The following is a 21,587-nucleotide window of genomic DNA, read 5'->3' as shown; positions in this document are numbered from 1 at the left end:
CATTTCAAAGACCGAACAAGACAGAGTTTTCCCTCGTAGATCCTGGTTGAGCTTTGCCAACCACAAGCACCTCCTTTCCTCTGATAACTTCAGACATTCCTCTCCCTGGTTTTTAATAACTTTTGGAAGTCGATAATATTCCAAATGTTTTTCTCGGTCTGACCTATTGGTACAACCTAAAACACCATTTTCCTTGACGCCGTTCGGGATCTACTTCAGTGCCTGTGCTTTGTTGTGAAGCGGAGTACCTCCAACATGGCAACTTCGGGTCTGATGACGCGTCGTGAAAACCCTCTATATAGAGAGAGCTAGAGTATATGTACAGTGTGATTGGTGTGGGTGTGGGGAAATCTAGCCATGAGCTTCTCTTGGTTCTTCCAAAACACATTTTATCACATTATATCACAAAAGTGGGGTGGGGGGCAGAGAGTAGAGGGTTCGATCCAGTCCTTCCAAGTTCACACTCTCACTTGAGTGAACCCTGCTGCTTTTACTTCTCTGTTTATAGCTGCCATCTGTTGGACCAAGTGTCAGCCAGAATTTCTTCAAACAACACCAAAACAGCACTATGGTATCATTATAGTCACAAAAGTGTATTGGTCTTACTATCGTTTGATTTGGCACTGGGTAGACACAGAAAAATGATCATTTTAAGGAGTGTGTAAGGTTTAGTGTGTTGTATAAGTGTGTACTGTAGATGTGTGTCATTGACAGAAACTTACATTTTGTCCATCATGTAGGGTGCTCAACTGATGTTACAGTTATTATATATATACAATATTATATATATTACACTGGGGCTGACATCTGTAATTATATCACGGACGTACACACACACACACACACACACACACACACACAGAAATGAGAAATGCCTTAATTAGGAGGTGGTGTGTGTAGCTGTGGATTTATCCTAAGCCAAATTTAACCCCCAGTTTACACTTTGCCCCACCCAACATTTACATTTCGCACCGAATGTGTTCTTCGTTGTGCGAAGAGGCAAAGATGACCAGATGAGAGACAGAAGAGAAAAGAAGATCGAAGTGTGTATGTTGCAGCTTGGAGCTGATAACAGATTTACATGTAGGGATTATCAGTGTATCTTAACAGACAGATGTTTCAACTCTATTTGAGCTTATGTGCATGTGAAAGTCGTAGGCGCAGCTTTAATTAGGCCAGCAATCCTGTCATCTGTCTGTCCATCCGTCCAACAAGCATGGTTGGGAATGCGTCCAGACCGTCTCTCGTACCCGTACCACAGCGGCCTGCCTGCCTGCCTCCCCAATGTCAGCAAAGAAACTCCTACTGCACCGACCGCAGATCCCGGTCCAAGCTGGCTCAGTGCTCCGAGCACACAGATTGTTGGAGGATCGGATGATTACAGGAGGACCTGGACCCAAATACCTGGAAAGACGTTGGCACGAGCATGCAACCACTCATACACACTTACAGTATGTACATACACACCCAAGCTTGGTTATAAGTTATTTCTTTTAATGGGAGGTTTTCCTCAGGAGACCGCCGTGTCTCTTTTCATATTTATCTGCTTATCTGCTGCAATCTCATGACTTTACAGCAAACTGCAAGTTATGCTGCAGATGGTTTTCGTCGGTTAATTTCATTCTTTTGAAAGTCAAGGAGTGGAAAAGAACTGTTTCCCGGATGTTTTCTTGCTCCTTTGTTCGTTTGTGCCTGAAGTTCACAAAGCATGTTGGGGTATCATATTTTATCCCTAACTACTATTTTCCTGTGAATTGTGTTTCGCTAAAAAAATGTGATAAATTACTTCTTGCTTAGGACCAAATTACACTTCAAAAACTATGAATTATACTGTATAATAAGGATAACAATACAACACATTAGTGGAAAGTAACTGAGTACATTTACTCAAGTACTATACCTAGGTACTTGTAGCCTACTTGTACCGCAACTAACGATAATTTTCATTATTGAGTAATGTGTCAATCCTTTGTCGATTTAGTCTATTAAATGTTAAGAAATAGTTCAATAGCCCAAGTTCATGACCTTTCCCCTCTGCCTCCTTCATCTGCCCTCTCACTTCCCAATGTACTCTTTAATGACAGTCTTAAAAATAAGATTTCAGAAAAAAGGGGAAAAGAGACCGCAGAGGCTTGCTACCTCACTGGCCAGCTCTGGGGGAGGAAAGACAAATCTGCAAAGCAACCGCAATCTGCCTGCTGAACTCGCCAGTAACCAATCGCTGGCTTTTAGTTGCCAGAACAAATCACACACCAGCATGTTTGGGTTGTTGTGTGTGTGTGTGTGTGTGTGTGTGTGTGTGTGTGTGTGTGTGAGAGAGATGTTTTGGAGAGGATCCATACAATTCCTCATGTGAGGAGTGCTACAGACATTTCCATTTTCAAAACAACCGCTGAGTAATGACGATGTAGCCAACAAAATTGAACCTCTCGTCTTCAGCAGCACTTTTATAGAGTTATTAAATACAACTTAAGACACAGCATATTTAGAGCCATAAATATATGTGGGTATAAGTGTGCATATCTGTTGTTGTTGGGATTTGCTTTTTCGGAGCAAACTGCAGGGTTGCTTATCTGCTTCTTTCACCCTCGTTCATAGAAAGTTCTGAGGAACTGCTTTCATATGTACAAACTATTGTAGTTCACTCAGTACACATATGGAGTTGTTTAACATGTTTAACATTCCCAGAGGTCTGGTTAGGACTCCCAACGTTCACTCTGGCCTCCGCCCCTTTGACTCACTGACCCAACCGTCCATTAAAATGATAGTTTGGCATTAAATACACTTATTTGCTTTCATGACGAGAGTTGGATAAGTACAACGCTGTCCTCCCTCAAAAAGCGATTGGGAGTTGGGAGAACCTCATCAATCCCGGCATTACAATCCAACATGGCTGCTCAGAGCAGCAACAGTAGTGAAAGCTGTATACTGTTTTTAGCACTTCTGTCCTATTTGTGTCCCATGAACTCAGACGTACACACAGCACTTGTTTCATTTTGTTGACATATTAGAGTCAAATGTTTTTACAGAGGGGATTTTGGATATCTCTTTTTATCACTCCCATTAATCAGAAAATACTGTCAACAGCCATAAAAAAAAAATGTATAAGGTATAAATTGTTGTATAAATCAGACTCTGAATGATATATGAAGAAACCCCTCTGTAAAAACCTTAAGAATATACATAGGAATACAACTGGACAGTTTGGTGTATGTTAGTGCTGCTAAAGTGGAGATTTCTGGCTCAGAGTAGGAGAAAAAAACCCATTTTGAGAAAAAGGCCTTTAAAGATTTGTATTGTAAAAATTCATACTTTTTTAGTGGGAACAACTATTTACAGACACAATATCTTATCAAATCATTAGCAACAACAATACAAACCACCTAAATCACATAAACACTTATAACACAGCATTTATGGCCTTCAACTAAACAGAACCCCAGTAAAAAACAGTGTACACACACAAATGGTACCATGCAGAACTGCCACCCTGGCCTAGATACCGTCTACAGCCTAATTTTCCATGCCTGCTTCATACAGTATGTAGGCCCCTTATCCAGTTCCTGCTGATGCCTTTTCACTTTTTTAGCAGTGTTCAGACTCTTGTGCCTATATTTTGCGCTGGCAGTTCAGATCAGTTTCTCTCATTGAATTGACAGTCAAAACTGTGCTCTGAAGCCACAACTTCTCCATAACAGAAAGCATGGCAGAGGCACCTTCATTGAAGGTGGAGTTGACCATACTTGCAGCTGCCTCTAGCTTACTTTTCCCAACAAAGACTGTTTTTGGACACCACGCCCATATAACAGAATTGAGGCACTTTGCATTTGCATTTTGAATGCAGTCCCCTCAGTCAGCTAATGGTGAAGCTAACTAACCAGGCCTTCAACCATCAGCACTGGTTCATAACAACACAACAGAACAAAACAAATTATGAATCATTCAAAAGATCAACATTTAGAACATTGGAGAAAGCAAACAAAGTAGGCTAAATTGTTATTTGACAGAGTATCTGCACACTATCAGAGATACGAAGAAGAGACAGTGACCACCAACTGGGTCAGACAGCGATGCACTTCCTCCTCCCTCCACCTTGGAAAAATAGCTGAAAAAATAAAACTTCTCAATGTTAACACCAGAAAAGAAGCTTGAAGTTCTCCTAGGAGAGGGGACAGCAGCTCCACTGACAGCTAAATATGTATCTGCCTGCCACAGCCTGAGGGACTCACAACCACTTTAGGATCCCAAAATTACAGATTTGTTTAGTATTGTATAGTAATTATATTATACAAAAACTGTAATTGTTTTGTAATATAGTGTGTTGTATCGTGATCAGTACAGTGTAGTATATATGTATATGTATACCAAACTGCGACCGTTTCAGAACGTTAATGACATATTTAAGACTGCGACCGTTACTTTTGGATACAAGGACGTAAGAACGCTCCTTTGGGTGGTAGACCATTTCCTGCCACCGTTTTTGGCGCTAATTTATTAAGTGCTCCTTTGGGTCGTATTAGAGAGTAGGAATAAACAACCTATATTGTCATATGGTTTGGAGGACTTGTTGATGAGTAGGTACCACTCTCATATCTGTCTGTTCATCAATCTAGCAGATGGTCTTTTAAGCCAAGGACCCCTTAAAGGCATACTATGTAACTTTTCCCTCTTCGGTCCCCCTACAGGTTGTCTCATTGGAACTGCAGCCGCGCGAGCTGTAGTTCCAATGAAACAACCTGTAGGGGGACCGAAGAGGGAAAAGTTACATAGTATGCCTTTAACTGAGAGAGATGGATCAGGGACCCCCTACTGCATATATTGTATAAAATTAAGTTGCATACTAAACTGGGCCTACAATAGCGTGTGGGCGTTAGCATACTAAGACATTAAAACAATAATTGTTGGCACAGTGAATTCTTAGGATGAACTGTATCTGTGGCCAGTTGTCTGTTAATCTCACAGTGAGAACAGTCAGGGTTAGCTTTTTATGAAGCTTATATCCCTAAATGTCTAACTTTTCCTTTAAGACACCATTCTTCAAGGTTTACATCTCCCTGCAAACAGTCAGCACTTCTCTTACGTATCACTTTAGCTTTAATGTGAAGACTTGTTCCAACAAGCGAATAGGACATCTTACAATTTAGCTGCACATTAAGCAGCTCTTTTCAATACTCAGGAATGCAAGCAACTTACATAAAAACACAGATGGGACCAAATTCATGTTTTCTTTACCTGAGCTCAGCTTCTTGAATAATAGAGAGTAGATTTTTCCTATGACTAAAACAGGAATTAACTAAATCCTCTGTAATTTGTTTGACAAATAGAGATAACATGTTGGAAGTGTTGTTTTTACACCGCATATGCAAGTTTGTGTGTGTGTGGAAATGGGAATTGTTTAATTATAGTGCAAATGTTTGTGTGCTGACTTTTACTGTATGTGTGTATGGGTTGTGAATAATAATTTAAGGTGTTGTGAACATAAGGAGTTGATTTGCATTCACAGTTAATGATGCTGGTGATGTAAGGGAAAATACCAGACTCTCAAAAACATCTACTCTCACACACATTATCGCAATTCACATTGTTGTGCCTTTGCCTTTAGGGTTGTTTTGTAGTCAAAATTAGTTTGTGGTTGGTTTCTGGTGGATTAAAATAATAGTAAAGTGTTCTTGTCTACTTTTGGAAAAGCAAGTTTTTTGAATTAGCGCAAATTTTGACTTGTTTGCAATGACGCAGACATAGAATTATTGAAAAACCAAATGGTCTTAAACACTTTCAAAGTTTTAATGTAACTTAAAAAGTCTTTGCGATGTGAAAAAGCACCATTGACAGCCAGTGAAATTCATGCAAACCAAGTCAGGTTTTTATGTCTCCCACTTATGTAAGTTGACTTTCGAGGGGGGTAGAACAATAAACTTAGTGATTGGAAACATATTTCAGGGGGGACTGAGTCTAAAGCACGTGTGAATTTATGACTTCCCACAAGATGTGGCATCTGTTTCTAATAAACATACAGTATGGAAAGGAAACTTTTCTGTCGTATCACCAGAGTTTCCTTTGTATGCATATGTATTCACAGTGGCTGTGAATTAGGTACTGTCACCCTGCTGTATTGTGGGATCTCCGGTTGCTGCACAGGTATTACTCTGGCTGTTAACAAGCTGAACACCTTACTGCATCTGTCTCTCTTGCCTGTTCGTCCTCTCAACCGTTCTCTCTCTCTCTGGTCAATTCAACCTCTCTTGTTCGACTTCAGTGATATCTGAAAGACACAAGAGAGGCCCGTTAGGTTACTGCCGGTGTACAGTTCCACTGGAAAACATGACGACATCACGTCAACCCAAGGACAGAGATGAGGAATGATGGACATAAAGAGTCAGTGGGAGAAAGGCATTCGCAGACACATGTGAAGAGGCGACACCAGCCCATCAGACACGCTCCCCATAATGAGACATTGTCTAAACACTAACGTAGAAAGGGTTGTCGTAAATCAGCCTTTCATTTGGTGATAATGAGCACCTCCATTAAGTCAAACAAAGGGTATGGTTGTCCTGATCACGTCGTTGTCGTACACGTGCACATTATCTCTCAGTCCACGAAATGTCTGATGGATAATAGAGTGTAATTACCTTAAACCTTTTTTTTTTTGCCGGCTGTTATTTTCTATTGTATTTCACTACATGGGCTGTTAGATAAAGAGGTGTTCTCCAAGGCTGGACATGCTACGTGACCTAGTGGGCTTAATAGGTAGACATTATCGGCATGGAAAATTGGCGGTTGATTTTTCTTTGTCAAACCTACTTACTTCATGAGGGCAATCCACGTCTTTTGAAGTGCTTTTGAAAGGTTTTCATCAGCCATTTTTAAAGCTCCATAAGGACAATTTAGTGTCCTTTTTAGTGTTTTTTTTATTCAAACTACACCAGTATACATCAACATGAGCATTACTCTGTTTTAATCAAGAGTTTAATGGCTTTGCCATGAGGTTAGACTCTTCAGGAATTAAGAAAAACAGCCCTGTGTCGAGCAATGTGTCAATAATTTAATTATTTTTTAAAGGGCTATGAGCCTAAAATAAAGGATTTCTCAAACTGCAGAGAAGAAAGTAATTCTTTGAACCTCTCTGTCCTTCTCTGGCGATGCATCGCCACACCTGCAGAGCAATTGATAAACACATTTAAACTCAGTAGTTGGTTTGAAAAAGGTGAGGATTATGTGCACTGTCATCATTATTCATAGCATTCAAATAATACCATGACACTAGCCTGATGTCGTCATACTCAGATTCTAGTCAGAATATGAGTCTGATACTGCTCCATTGGGCTGTGATTATGGGGCGTGTTTCAACCGAACCAGGAAAGAAAATGCCTCTGCACTCAATTGGATAGACCTACAACCAATCAGAGCAACGGAGACAGACGTCACAGAAGCTGCAAGTCAAAGGCAGGCTTCGACAAAGCAAAGGCAGAGGCGGCAGTTTCCGTGTCGTGCGGACGGGTGTGTCAATGTGTATACATACGTGATCGCGGTTTTCTGTTCCTCTTTTAAAATGAATGTGCTGTCGATATCTTCTATAACAGACGAGATGGCAGCCATCTTTGTTGTTCAACCATAGCACTCTTTGGTGACGTGTTTGATTGCGTTACTGTTGATCCGTCATCATCGTATAAAGCCCGCCCTGACAATTTGATTGGTCCGAACAGCTCTGGTTCGAGCATAGTTGGTCCACAACGGATCAAGTCCAGACCGAACTTCCCGACCTCAAATGTTGTGGGCGGGGCTAAGTTTGGCTGGCATCCAGGCTACCATGACACAGCAAGTAAGTTGAGTTTACTCCTGTGTGGCAGAAAACTGTAAACCTGACCTTGTCTATGGGCAGGCTTAACTTCATAATAAAGAGTTTTTTTAGCGAGATTTTTATATAAGTTTTGATAAAGTTTTACTATAGCTGTCTGATCGAGCAAAGCCTGAAAGCCAGTTTGGGCAAACAACTGCTGCCACTGCATTCAATATATGACATACTTCACTGAGTACAACAGTATGTTTTATGACGTAGCGAAGTTCCAACTACAAATGCGTTTTGGTTAGGGTTAGGCAAGTAAAACTATTTGATCAAGGTTCAGGAAAGATTAAGATGTGCTTTGTTGAGTTTGACCAAGAAGCTGTCAATGCACTGCATAATGCCTGCATTGCAAGTTTGCAAATACTGCTGCTAAACATGGAATTTTAAAAGCCCCACTCCCACCCCAGCATCCGTCTAGCCTCAGATTCAAGGTTTCCCTGCAGCAAAGGTAATCCTTGTCACTCTGCTGTATTGAGCTCAGTGTTAACTTGCAGTAATTGACAAGGTCAGAGCCTATATGCCAAATATCCACTCATATGCTGCATTCACATAACACATCTGGGATGGCTTCCTGAACTTCTGAAAGCAAAGTAAAAGTGTGAAAACCCAATGCAATTAAGTTTGAGACTGCAACAAGAAAGAGCAATTGCTTAAACCACAATTACATTAAAATGATTGCAGACTCATAGATATGGCTCCTTGCTTACTGTTTTATCATTAGAATTTGTTTACAGAGGTGTAACTTGAATATGGCAGATCTGTAAGCATGACTGACATATTTTGTGCCTGTAGACTTGACACTAAAGTACATGGTGGCTTTAAAAAAAAGGGTCATTGCAGAGTCTCATGTAGGATTGATCATCGAGGACCGATTCCTACTTGGAATCGTTTCAAAAATTATTCTCCAGTAGAAACGTTTCCTTATTGGATTCGTTTGGAATCATTTAGAGGATTTGGTTTCAAATCCAATCATTGCTTCCCAATTTAATATGCGCAAGTTTTGGTTTCCGAAGTGGTCAGGCACTTGTTGTGTTGCAGCCTTGGAGCACAGTAAGCGGCGCTCTAGTGTGGCTTTATTTTGGCCCCTCCCACCCCGGACACAAACTCTTTGAGACACTCCCCTCTGGCAGGAGGCTGAGGTCCATCAGGACCAAAACCTCACGTCACATGAACAGCTTTTTCCCCTCCGCCACTAGCCTTATTAACAAGGCCCGGATCCCACCCTGACTCTCCGCCCCTGGCTCTTCATGCCACTGTTCTCTCTCTGCTGTAATGCTCTTTGCTCTTTATTTTTTATTTATATCTTTATTTATTCTTTATTTTTAATTTAATACATACTGTGTACGTATACTTATATTGTTTATACCTATACTTACATTGTTTAATATTCCATCTAGAGAATGTGTGACGTGCACCAACAACACCAAAACAAATTCCTTGTATGTGTTAAAAAACGTACTTGGCAATAAAACCCTTTCTGATTCAGATTTTACGTTGAAAAAGCCCTGTAAAACTGCAAACCACCATTGAATCAAAATAAAACTTTCCTCTTATTTGTGAAAATAGGCATGTGACCCGTTTCAACTCAAAGAATCGGAATCGAGACTCGATAAGAACCGGAATCGAAAAGAAGAATCGGAATTGGAATCAGAATTGTTAAAATCCAAACGATGCCCAACCCTAGTCTCATGTCTAATCTGAATCATGTGTACTACTACACACACGTCTCAGCGTTTGGAAGCCAGTAACATGGCAGCTTGACCCTGCTTTACCCTTGATCTCTCTTGTCGCTCAGTCACCTCACACTGAAAGGCAAGGTGTTCCACTCATTCTTGTGTTTCCTCTTTTGTGGTTTCTTTTTTCCTTCTCGGCTTCATCCAGTAGGATTTCTCAGCTCAGCTGCTGCATGACATCAAGGTGCCAGAAAAAGCTTTTGCACATTCGCTGTGACTCCGGTCCTTGCCCCAAAAACCACCACAGCATAGAATAATGTCCATGTTTTTGTCATGCCTTTGCCATTACTTCTTTATTATTGCTATTTTTAGGTCCCCTTAACAAAACAGAAAATGTGACTGGTCATCTGATGTTGCTGTGACTTGTTATTTGAATGTGTCAAACAACAGCACTGAGGGTTTTGGGTAATTACTGTTTTACAGTTTTGAAAAAGTCGTCACGCTCTTCTCTTTTTCCTTTGAGGTGTTTTTGAATTTTTTTATTCTGTTTTGTTGTTTTCACATAAAATGACCAAGCAATCGTGTGTGTTGGTGTCTTTTGGCTTCTTTGTCGTGTACACTGGGATATTCTGAGAGGTGTTAATATCCTGTCATATCCTGGCCTTCCTACGCTTCTGTCTTCTCTTTCTCTGTGTCTGTACCGTTCTCTCACTTTCTTTCTGTCTCGCTTTACTCCTACTTACACATCTATCTGACTGCAGCCTTCAAACCAAAGCACATGGCCGACATAGGCTTGAAGCAAGCCGGGTTATGAAAAAGGAAACATGCAAACAATAAAATGCAATTATGGGATTGACTGAGAGGTAGAAAGAGCATGTGGAAAAGTATGAGAGTTCAAGGATGTGGGGCACAAAAGTTACAGCAAACAGGCAAAGACCTGCTGTTTCCTTGACAGGGATTAAGTTGAGTCTAAATTGATCTTTTCTAATTGTTTAGTGCTTCTGTTTTGAAAGATCTTTTAGGTTTAATGTGGACTACAGTATATGGTTACGATTTCCTGCTCCATTATAAAACACATCCAAGCCACAAATATGATAACATTACTCAACGTCACTCGCACTAGGTAAAAATTAGTGCTCAGACTTACAGTAATCTTAAAGGTAGTTATAAACTGTGGTGAATGAAGGGACTTTTGGCAGATGAATAAGGAGTCAAAGATGTCTTAAAGCAATAGTTTGACATTTTGGAAAAACACATATTCGCTTTCTTGTTGAGAGTTAAATGAAAAGATCGATCCCACACTCATGCCTGTACCTTGAATATGAAATTCCAGCTAGCAACCAGTTAGCCTAGCTTAGCATTAAGACTGGAAAAAAGGCAACAGGTAGCCTGGCTCTGTCCAAAGGTAATCAAAATTTACCTACCAGCACCTCGAACAGAGTTTACTGATTTTCTGTTTTTTTTTGTGATTTATGGGGGGGACAAGGTGTGGGGCCATTTTTGAGCTTCACAGGTGCTGGTTGGTGGATTTTGTTACATTTTGAATCAAAGAATCTAGCTCTTTTCCCCTGCTTCCAGTTATTAAGCTAAGCAATCTTCTCGTCTCACGAAAAAGCATATTTCCAAAAATGTGGAACTATTCCTTTAAAAGATGATGGAGAATTCTGCACTGCTGTTGGTCCCAGCAGCACTTTGCCATGGATGGACTGAAGGAAGAGAAGGATGGGTGCATGTGTGCCATGTAGGTCCAGTGGAAGTTCCACGTGTGGCGGTCACTTCTGTAGTGGGTTTGTGGGGAAAACCTCAAACGGTTGGGTTTAAACTGGATTGAAATTCAAATGCATCACACACAGACAATGTTGGCTTGGAACGCTTGGCTGTGAAGGGCTGACTTCTGACAATAGTGGTCAGGAAGCTGGCATGTTTTGAACAACCTTTTTGGACATGCTTTCATGTGCATTTTATTTCAAGCACATTTTCACTGCATGTGTTGCTGTTGCATACAATTACTGCTGTTTTCCTATGTATAGCATGCAGGGGGAATGGTTGGCAAACTGCTGGTCCACATTTCCAGAATGATTTCTCATTAACCAACATCGTTGCATGTACAAATGACTTTTAGAAGTGCACAAGGGTTAGGGCTATTTGAACAGGTCAAATGTGAAGTCAGTCTGCTGTATGCTAATGATTTTGGATTACATGCATTCATCACGCATTCATCACCTTGCTCTGCTGGAGTTTAAGTGCACTCGTTTCGGTCACTGCACTTCTGGAGGTCAAGCGAGATTCTTTGTGGGAAACCAACATTCCTCAACCCCTCTAACCCCTGTCCAATTTGTTACTTGACACTTTCCAAAAACAGAGGTACTTAATTGTAGGTCCCATTTTTGTTTTGCTCTCTCTATCATTGTCGTTTTATTGATCATTTTTTCCTTTTTTGTGTGTTGTGCGTGTGTGGGTGCATGTGCATTTGTATGTGCACGTGTATGACTTGTAATTAGCCTCTTGCTCTGGTCTGTATGGCATTTTAACAAATGCTTCTATATATATTATGCTATCAGGCTGAAGTTTTAGCAAATCTCACTCCCTGCCACTTTCTCCTCTTTCCATCCCTCCCTCTCTCCCTCTCTCTTCTCCTTTACAGCTCTATCAGCCCTTCGACCGTGTTTTTGACCAATGGTTTTTCTGTCCTCGCTTTATCTTTCTCCCTGAAATTATGCTTCAGTAGCCTGTCATTGGCATGAGGGCCTTGACTGACCAAAATCATAAACTCGTTACATTTTTTACTTTCTTGTTTGTGTAAGGCACAGTTTGGTGCTGGCTGGATGTTATGGCATACCATTTATGTGTGTGTGTGTGTCTGTGTCTGTGTGTGTGTGGATATACTTTGTATGTGTGTCACCTGCAACTATAAATTAATGCACAGATCATTTGTAAACAAAGATATATACATATGTTAAGGCATTCGCCACACAACTACTGCACATACACACTAGGGATATGCTGTATAGGTGTATGTGCACACAGGGAGAGAATGAATGGGTTTGAGGGAGAATAGTCAATTTGCTTGCTAACTAATGTTTAAAACATGTTTTGCTGTGTGGTCAAAAGTAAGGAGTTGCATTAAAGTGGCCTCACACCCCCACACACACACACACACACACACACACACACACACACACACACACATGTTTTTGCCGTGATAGAAGGGGCATGTCCTAAGGATATCAGGGGTGTGTCTGTGGTCAGAATGACAGTATAAGACACAGGCAGGTACATTGAATTTCCCATTCAGTTGCACTAGACTTGAATCTTCTCTGACTTCTTGAATTGCATTTTAGTGTTAATTCTGTCTCACAGTTAGAACTTTATATAATTTCACATTGTAATCTTAATTTTCTCTTTATACAATCCAGTAGTCTTTTTTGAGATACTTGTCCAGGTAGCTCTAAATAGGACTTTTATCAAGTGCTTGTGTTGTTCTTAGACAGCTGTAAGACAGTTAGATTTGAGTTTGGTCCTGACTCAGCATTTGTAGCTGCATACACAGCATCCTCGCTGAGTTGCCACGGCAACTGTGTCAATCAGCTGCAAGTCTGGGGTAAGTATGCTGCTCATGTCTTTCTCCTTTCTCTCCCATTTTCTTGTTCTGTCTCGTATTCTTTCTTAATCTCTATCTTAGCCGTAATGTCTTTCTCCATCTTCTCCATCTGTTTCTTTGTTCTCATTTACTTTCTCATCTTTTCTTCCGTCCTTCTTCCTCTCATCCTTATTCACTCAATCTTAGTCATTCTTGTTTTTGTTTGACATATTTCAAATGCCTGTTATGTTTTCGCTTTTGGTCAGTGGCTGTTGTACAAGCCTATTTGTGACCAGCCAGTCTGTCCGCTACTTTTTCTCCTCTCGGGAGAAAAGTATAGAGAAAAAAACATATTTGCCATATCTGGCTGTCTAATATGATCATGATCATGACGACTTAAGTTGTGCAGTGTGATAAGTGCTAAGAATGCATTTTATGTTGTGTGAGTTTGTCATGTCTATAATTTTGAAAGTAAAATCTTCACCACAAATAACCTGCTGTATGCTGACAGACCACAGTTAATGTGACAAAATATCATATGTTCACACAACATGATTTTGGCATGTTACATTAAGCAGTGGAAACTCAAATGTAAAAGTAAGCCAGTGTAAGTGACGGGATGCTATAAATGGACCCAGGAATATCTCGTTGATAATTGACCTCAGGTTGAAAATCATTCATTCTTAGTTCGCAAAGTTATATAGAAACAAAAGTAAAGAGCATTAATAAATGCCTTGCTGACCACTTGTTCTGTGTACATACGGATAGCCACTGTAGGAAGTTATGCTATTTTAAAAGCAGTCGTCAAATTTTTTCTGATCGCAAATTGCTAACTTTAGAGATGACAATATTGTTTTGCTGTAACACATCCTAGATCAAAGAAGAATTTTTCCACTGCAAAATAAAGCAGTACAACCATCCTCATTTCTTCATGTGTTTGTCTTCTCTATCATGATATCACTTAGTTTTTATGACATTAAACAATCAAAAGACTTTGTTTTTCTAACTTACCTAAATATCATGAAATACTCCTCCGAGGCACAGCTAATGCCAAGCGTTGAGAAAGCCAGCATGTGTTGGCAAATTAATGTGTTGTAGCATGAATTGCAAGTGTCTATGAACCAAAAATAGCCACAGCAAAGCCTTAGTTCATTCACTCCTGGTCATAAGAAGAACCTGATTCATGTTAAATGTTATTTACATCATTTACAACCGCTCCTTACCTGCCTGTCACTCGAGTCACTGCGCTCCGCATAAGTTGCAAAAAATGACTCAGGTGTTTTTCGCCATGAGCATGTGTGGTTTTGTGTGAGTGGGCATGCTTGTGTGTGTGTGTGTGTGTGAGAGAGACAGAAGTATTGTAATGTCACCAATTATGTTGTCTTGTGATATGTTGTGTGTTCATCCACATGTGACCAGAAAAAGCTTCTTGGCACTAAAAAGGTTAAAAAGTTGTGTTTGCAAAAAGGGCAGTTGTGTTGACTGATTTTGATTTATATTATGCACATGAAAAACCCATATTTAAGTGAACCTGACCATGTTTTAAAATGTGATTAACCCTTTTTCTGAACTGTTTTGTCTCCCCTGTCTCCTATCTCCTTTAGATCATATGAACATAGAAGAATACATTGAAGAAGATGAGGAACCACCTTTACTGCTCAGCTCTCGTCCTTCTCACGGTAAATATGTGCATCTGTGTGTTTATGCAATAAAAAGGTTGTGCTCCTTATAAAGTGGCATGCACATCATGCAAAATCATCACAATTTTACTGCAAACCTCCACTGACTCATGAGCTTGTGTGTGTGTGTGTGTGTGTGTGTGTGTGTGTGTGTGTGTTTTCCAGGTGTTTGGCTGTGGTGGGACTGCAGCAGTGCAGTGTCGGTGGGGGGAAGGATGTGGGTGTCTGCAATGCCCTGCTGGCCAGGAGCCTTCCAAGGTGAGACCACCTTATAAGTATTTTATCTGTCCCCCTAGACACTAGAAAACACTTTCACCCCATGTTATCTTCCCCTTCCTACCTGTTATAAATGTACAGCAAGGTATATTTCTCCTTATTCTGTAAAATGTAGAGCTTCAAGAAATATAGGACAAAGAGTACAAATACCTTGTGACATAGTCAGCTACAGCCAAATGTTGAATGCATGTATGCATTTTTATTTGCAGTATGTAAGCAAATTAATTTGTTGTGATTCACTGGTGACAAGTTTATTCCCACCACCTACCTGTATATATAAAGCCTATGGCCAGAGATCTGGAGTTTATTTTCCTGTCTTAGCTTACAATTTCTGTTTAGGGTCACCACAGTCAACATAAACAAAGTTATTTGATTCACTTTTAAATGAGGGAAAACTTTTATGAGATTGCTTTTTAAACAAAAGGAGGATTTTTGTCAAGGTGTGTTATGTTTCTCTTTTGTTGCAAGTTGTATTTATGAAGTTGTTGCAGATCACATGCTGTTACTAACACAACACAACTATCATTCGTCACTAAGATATCTGTATTTACCTTTGTTGGCCAGTATATGTAGCTAAGTGAACGTTTAAAGAAAATGTATTTTTTTAATAATTCCAGTAACGCAAAGACTCTAACCCTTTAATAGCACCAGATAGATGCCTAATTTGGTTTTTTGCAGCCTGTTTTGCTTGAGTTAAAAAGTGTTTTCTTTCTTGCCAGGCCTGTGGGCAGATCCAAAGTCCAACAGAGGAAGTGCAATGTCAGTTGTGCCCGACAAGAACCTTTTCAGACGCTTTTGACTCTGAACTTTGCCGCCCACATGCATCCTGCAAGATCCTTGGCCGTAAGGTTGCAACCCCTGGTACTGCGATCTCAGATGGTGTCTGTGGGGACTGTCTGCCTGGGTAAGGCCTAGTATTCTGCACAGTTCAATGAAACTGTAGCATTGACATTGAAAGTGATTACGGGGTATATGCTCCAACATATACCCCGTAAACTTTTATTTGTTCTAAATTAAGGCCCGTCATTTTCTCTGTTTCAAGAAAACAAGAAGACACACACACACACACACACACACACACACACACACACACACACACACACACACACACACACACACATTACGTCATTCACAACAATGGGCAGGCAACATCAAGCACCATAGGACATAATGTGCCATAGGCTAAAACCGCTGATTCATTCATTCACTGTAGAATGGTCCTCCCATTTTTTTGTCTCTGTCCATCTCTCTAATTACGTTCCTTTCTCTTCTTTCTTTTTCTATTTTCAGGTTTCACTCCACTGCCACAGGGGAAGTTTCCACCCAAAGTCTGTGTGTGAAAAGTAAGCATGATCCTGCACACATGCTGCTCATTAAATTCACATTTATCATTTTTTTTTGGCGATAAGACCACGCTCTTACATCCTGCTCTCTTTTCCCTCCTCTGTTTCTTCTTATTCTCATCTCTCTCAGCATCTTTGCATGTCAGAACGGTGCGTACAGTGGGTAAAGGTCCATCCAGCGGTGCAGGAGGGCCGGTCAACGGCACAGTGGTGCGCAGCGCTGAGGAGAAGACGGCAGAGTACGCCGTCTTTGCTTTGGTGCCCATTTTCTGCGTGATGGGCCTGTTGGGTATCCTCATTTGCAACATCCTGAAGAAGAAGGGATACCGCTGCACTGCTGACAAGGAGGGAGGGGATGAAGAAACTGCCACACCGCAAAAAGAAGGTGAGAGAGATGAAATGACAGTAATTGCAAAAAAGACCGGCAATGAAAAAAGAGAAGAAAAAGTTCCAAAAAAAAGAGTTAAAGATAGAAAGTAGCAGGGGGCGTGATTACTGAAACTAGCATTTATGTTCAGGTTGTTGTCACGTTCGCCCATAAAAATGCCGAATTAGCACACACGCATGCAGAAGATGTGGTTAAGTGTTGTCAGGAGTCAGGGCAAAGCCAAGCCCAAAGGGCAGTTTCTTTGTGTGCAGCCACAGTCCATGTATCTCTGTGATGTGACTGCACGCAAGCCTATATGGGAGGCTTTTCTATGTCTTTAAACTTTGACCTTGCAGGGGTCATTACATGTCATGCATGCTGTGTTTTTCCAAACATGCATTTTTATTCTCGTAATTTTACTATCTGAAAAGGGGGGGGGACATTCCCATGAACTCTCTTGCCCTACTGACGTCAGAAGGAAACTGACTTGGGTAAATACAGAAATAAGTAAAAGTGGGGGAGGCGGGGGAGTGCAAACGAGGAAAGAAAGACAGAGGGATGAGGGTGGTATTAACCGAAAGAGATATTAAGATAAATACATGGAAAAACTAAAGAGAGCTTAGAGAGAGAAATAAAGAGAGACACAGAAGGACCAAGCAATAAAACAAGTATTGAGTTACCGCACCCCGTTCTCTGTGCTTTTCACAGTCTCAGAGTAACATGAGTGCTCTTTATCCCTGTCCTTTGTAATAGTGAAGAGTGGTATATTGTCCTGTCCTGGAGTACTGCAGCCTTTGACCCAAATAGACTTCTGTTCTTGTAAGGTGACAAGTCACCTGTGGCAGTCATAACATCTGGTTTAAACTGGATGGTGAAGCAGACACCATTTATACTTTCTGTATAGACCTACATTGCCGTGCACACGATGGGAAAAGTGGGCTACACCCATATTTCCTGTATGTCCTGTATGTACTGTACCTGTGTGGTTTTCATGCTTGTATAACAGGTAAAACCCTTGAGTCACAAGGTGTACACCATCTGCTATAGCATTGATTGGAGCAGCTTTTTTAAACTGTGGGACAGGACGCACAATGAAGTGTTCCTGGTACGTTTCCATGAGATTTTGTTAAATTATGTCTGCTATGAGGTGTTTGTACTTATTTATGGTTGCACAAACTCCAAATATGAGTCAGAGAGAGTACATTGAATTCAGCAACCATTGCAAAGCTTCACTTCAAAAGCCTCATGCAAAAAGTGGGCATAGCCTAAAGCAATAGTTGGTAGCCTACTGGTATATATGCTTATTTGCTTTCCTGCAGAGAGTTAGATTAGATGATTAATGTTATGTTTTATCTCTGTGCACCCCTTGGTTGGCTGAACCTGCCTCTTTCATTTCACAGTTACAAATACTCACACTTGAATGTTTCTTGATACAATGAGCTAATTGAGGACGTCTACAGTAGTTTGCTAGTTCATTGTTGTTGATTACAGGGAGAATATTACTCTTTTTCTTTGAGTACCTAGGTTGTTTTTAGCTTCCGTTCCCTAACATTTCAGCCACAACCACCAACGTAATTTGTGTCTTCAAAGATGAGAGCTTCTCTATTGTGTCACCAAGCCTTTAAAGCACATGCAGCTCTGTCTGTGTAGTAGATTTAGTGAGCCAGGGCCAGCAGATCGGATTGCATGATAAGTATTATTGTTACATCTGTTTCACTAGCAGAAAATCTGGCCTAAAAATGAAATGCATGCAAAATGTCAAAAACTCCTCAAACATCCCATCTCTGCTCATATATTTGAAAGAAAGCCTGTGTAAAGATGTGATTTCAGGACAGACAGAGGTCAGAGCAACAGTCTTTGCCTTTTGTTTGCAGCGTAATCTTGGTCGCTTCCTCTCCGAGCACTTTGTTGTGAAACTTAAGACGTCCCTGCACCCAAAGAGAAACTTCCTGAACCCCCATCCCCCCACTCTGTCCTTATAGTCTTTGTTCATTCATCCTATTCCCCCCCCCACACCCGCCTCCCTCTTCTCATATGAACATGACACTATCCATCCTTCTCTCCTTTTCCAGCCAGCTTAATAATTCAATCGGGTCCTCACCTCATGGTTTATGTCTCCTCTTTCTTTCTCCTCTCTCCTCTCCTTCTCTGTATCTCCTTGTTTCTCTCTGCTTTGTTCTTCTTCCTTTATTTTCTTCTATCCCATTTTTTTTTATCTGCTCTGAAATGATGTATGAAACCTAAAACTAACATGACAAGTTGTTTGTCTTAATGTGAGTTTGACTGACTGAATGATTGATTGATTCAAAATGAATGATTTTCATTTACAACAATTTAGGATATTATGCAGATAACAATAGCGTATTGATATTTCATCACGTTGAATAATCTAAAAGCACGATTTCAACCTTTGTGTAAATCTATGCTTACGTTTAACGGTTTCCATTTGAACCAAGCCACAGCTACTGGGGTACCTTATCACCTCCTTCACTCTCAGCTTCTCCCTTTCTCTCCTCCTGTACAGCTTTGAGCACAGATGATGCAGTGGTGCAGTGATAAGCTATTTATATCTGCATGTGTGAGAGAGACACATAAAGGACAAGCGAGAGGATGATATGCAAAATAAAGTTAGTAAAGATGCCAAAAAGTGGGTAATGTAAGGAAATAAAAGACAGCAGGTAAAACAGTTAGGAACAAAAGAATGATCAGAGGGCAGTAGAAGCTGTGAATGCTGCATGGGAAAACTTTATCTCTCTCCCTCTTCCCCTCTCTTGTTGTTATGTAACTATCCTTGTTGCAGTGTGCTGCCTATCTGTCTGTCTGTCTGTCCTGGGCTAAGGTTAAGGCTAAGGTTAAGTACAGTTCTTACTCCAGCACTTTTCTCATCATCTCGACTCAAGGGGAACAGCCATGAGGAAATACAGCAAGCGTAGCTTGGCAGGGCTAAAATCAGACTGCAGAAGTAACTCTGGCTACGCAGAGCTGCAGACAGAGAAAAGTTTGACTTGTTGGAAAGTGCAGTGACAGGAAAGTTGAAGGGAAGAAACAAGGACAAGAAATGCCGTGAGCTGGAGTCAAAGCTGCAACTTTGTGATAACTCAGCTTTCTCAGCCACAAGGACAGAGTAGAAAGGTAGAGTTTAGCTGCTGCAGTTTTCATTTTCAGTTAGCTCCACATGCAGGACTGCTGCATTTAAACAGTTTTATCTCTTACCGTTTTTTTTTTAAAATCTTTTTTATTCTGAAGCTCAAACATTGAACTGACCAAATTGAAACTCATCTGAAAACAAGGTGACTGACTGGTGACTTAATGTGACTGACACTGAAACATTGAACATGGGTCTGACTCTGTTGAAGGAATAAATAGAAGAGGATGAGTGCCTCACTGTGAAATGGATGCCGTTCTCCTCGCATAGCAACAGCCACAGCCAACAGCCACTGTGGAGACACGGCTATTGTTATGTCCCAACAACAGCCTGACACTGCTTATGCAAGAGAGACACGCACATAGTCACATTTTACTCTTTAACAACCAGATACACACAGTCACCTGGCATTGGGGGGGGGGGTCTGGTACACACACACACACACACACACACACACACACACACACACACACACACACACACACAGAGCCTTGTGGGATTCAACAGTGCTGAATGGAGTGTGATTTGCTGAGTGAGCTATTCTGGAGCCCCCTGCGCCCTCATCCCTTTCCTCTCAGCTGCCTCAATGTGCTGTGCTATTATGGGATGGTCGGGGGGGTGTTGCCATGGAGGCATATCTATTCTTTGCTGTTCAGTCATCCACATCCATCCTTATCAGTCCCATCGTGCACTGGGGCACAATATCCTAGCAGTGACATGCACTGTGTGAACTGTGTGAACTGCGCTCACTCTGTCTCTATCTGTGAGTGAAGTAGCTGCTGTCAAAGTGATTTTAAAAGCATAAGGAACTTACTGTGCATTGAAATATACAAAATATAAGTTTATATATTACAGTAAAATTCATATTGGACAGTTTGAAATACATGCCATTGATCTTCAAGAATGTATTCCAAAAATCTAAGGAATGTACATATTCCACATATTTTACCATATGGTTTGACAAAGCAATCCTTACTCAAGGTCTGCTTACTATTTTTCAGGTATTCACTTACATATGTTAAATATCAGATATGGAAAATACCAAATAATTTTTACAGCAGACAAAAACTGGTAAAAATTCTCTACAAAAAGCTGCATAGTATTTTTCAGTACATGCATAGACTGTAAGAATAATTTTACATTATATGGTTATATGTATGTATATAATTACATAGATTAAAATGACATTATATTAGTTCTAGAATCTAGGATCTAGAACCTAAAATGCAATATACAGTATTATAAAATATATGTCTGCTAATTGTCCCCGTCTGTCTCTGCTTGTCTTTTTTGCTTGCTTTAGGTAACAATTGTCCCTACATATCTGACGACCTGAACGAAGACACCATCAGTGTTCTGGTTCGCCTCATCACTGAGAAGAAAGGTGGGTGTTGAGCAGCAGTGACATCACATAGGAGCTAGTGGTCAGAGTAATTTCATCCATTGTGGCTTTAGAGGGGAACGCAGTGTGTCATCAGAGTACGTCACAAACACGTCTCAACAGCTGCGAGCTTAGACTGTCCGCTCCTTAATGCTAGAAATGCCAACACAGCAAAAAGTGAAAAGAGACATTGGTTGTTTTTGAAGTGAGATACAAAAGTCTTCCCCTTTTTAGAATGAAAAGTAGAACCAAATGTTAATCCTACAATGGTCTAGTTTATTTTTCCAATCAATCACCAAT

The 21,587-nt window shown here is 40.6% G+C and overlaps 1 protein-coding gene across 4 annotated transcripts in view; it reads left to right on the top strand.

The window, feature by feature from the left end:
• relt (RELT TNF receptor) overlaps positions 1 to 21,587 on the top strand; it is a 29,547-nt gene that overhangs the window by 2,118 nt on the left and 5,842 nt on the right. For 3 of the 4 annotated variants that reach the window (XM_078246325.1, XM_078246322.1, XM_078246324.1), the window contains exons 2-7: positions 14,701 to 14,775; positions 14,941 to 15,033; positions 15,771 to 15,955; positions 16,342 to 16,394; positions 16,525 to 16,779; positions 21,210 to 21,290. In XM_078246325.1, the coding sequence (XP_078102451.1) occupies positions 14,734 to 14,775; positions 14,941 to 15,033; positions 15,771 to 15,955; positions 16,342 to 16,394; positions 16,525 to 16,779; positions 21,210 to 21,290 (709 nt within the window). In that variant the 5' untranslated portion in view covers positions 14,701 to 14,733. Of the gene's footprint in view, positions 1 to 1,195; positions 1,452 to 14,700; positions 14,776 to 14,940; positions 15,034 to 15,770; positions 15,956 to 16,341; positions 16,395 to 16,524; positions 16,780 to 21,209; positions 21,291 to 21,587 lie in introns of those variants that run through there. The other variant, XM_078246323.1, reaches the window with a different exon arrangement.

The sequence above is a fragment of the Sander vitreus genome, chromosome 3, assembly GCF_031162955.1.
Source record: "Sander vitreus isolate 19-12246 chromosome 3, sanVit1, whole genome shotgun sequence".
Taxonomy (NCBI): domain Eukaryota; kingdom Metazoa; phylum Chordata; class Actinopteri; order Perciformes; family Percidae; genus Sander; species Sander vitreus.
The sequence above is the reverse complement of the archived record's forward strand: the minus strand, read 5'-3'. Positions and strand labels throughout refer to the sequence as shown.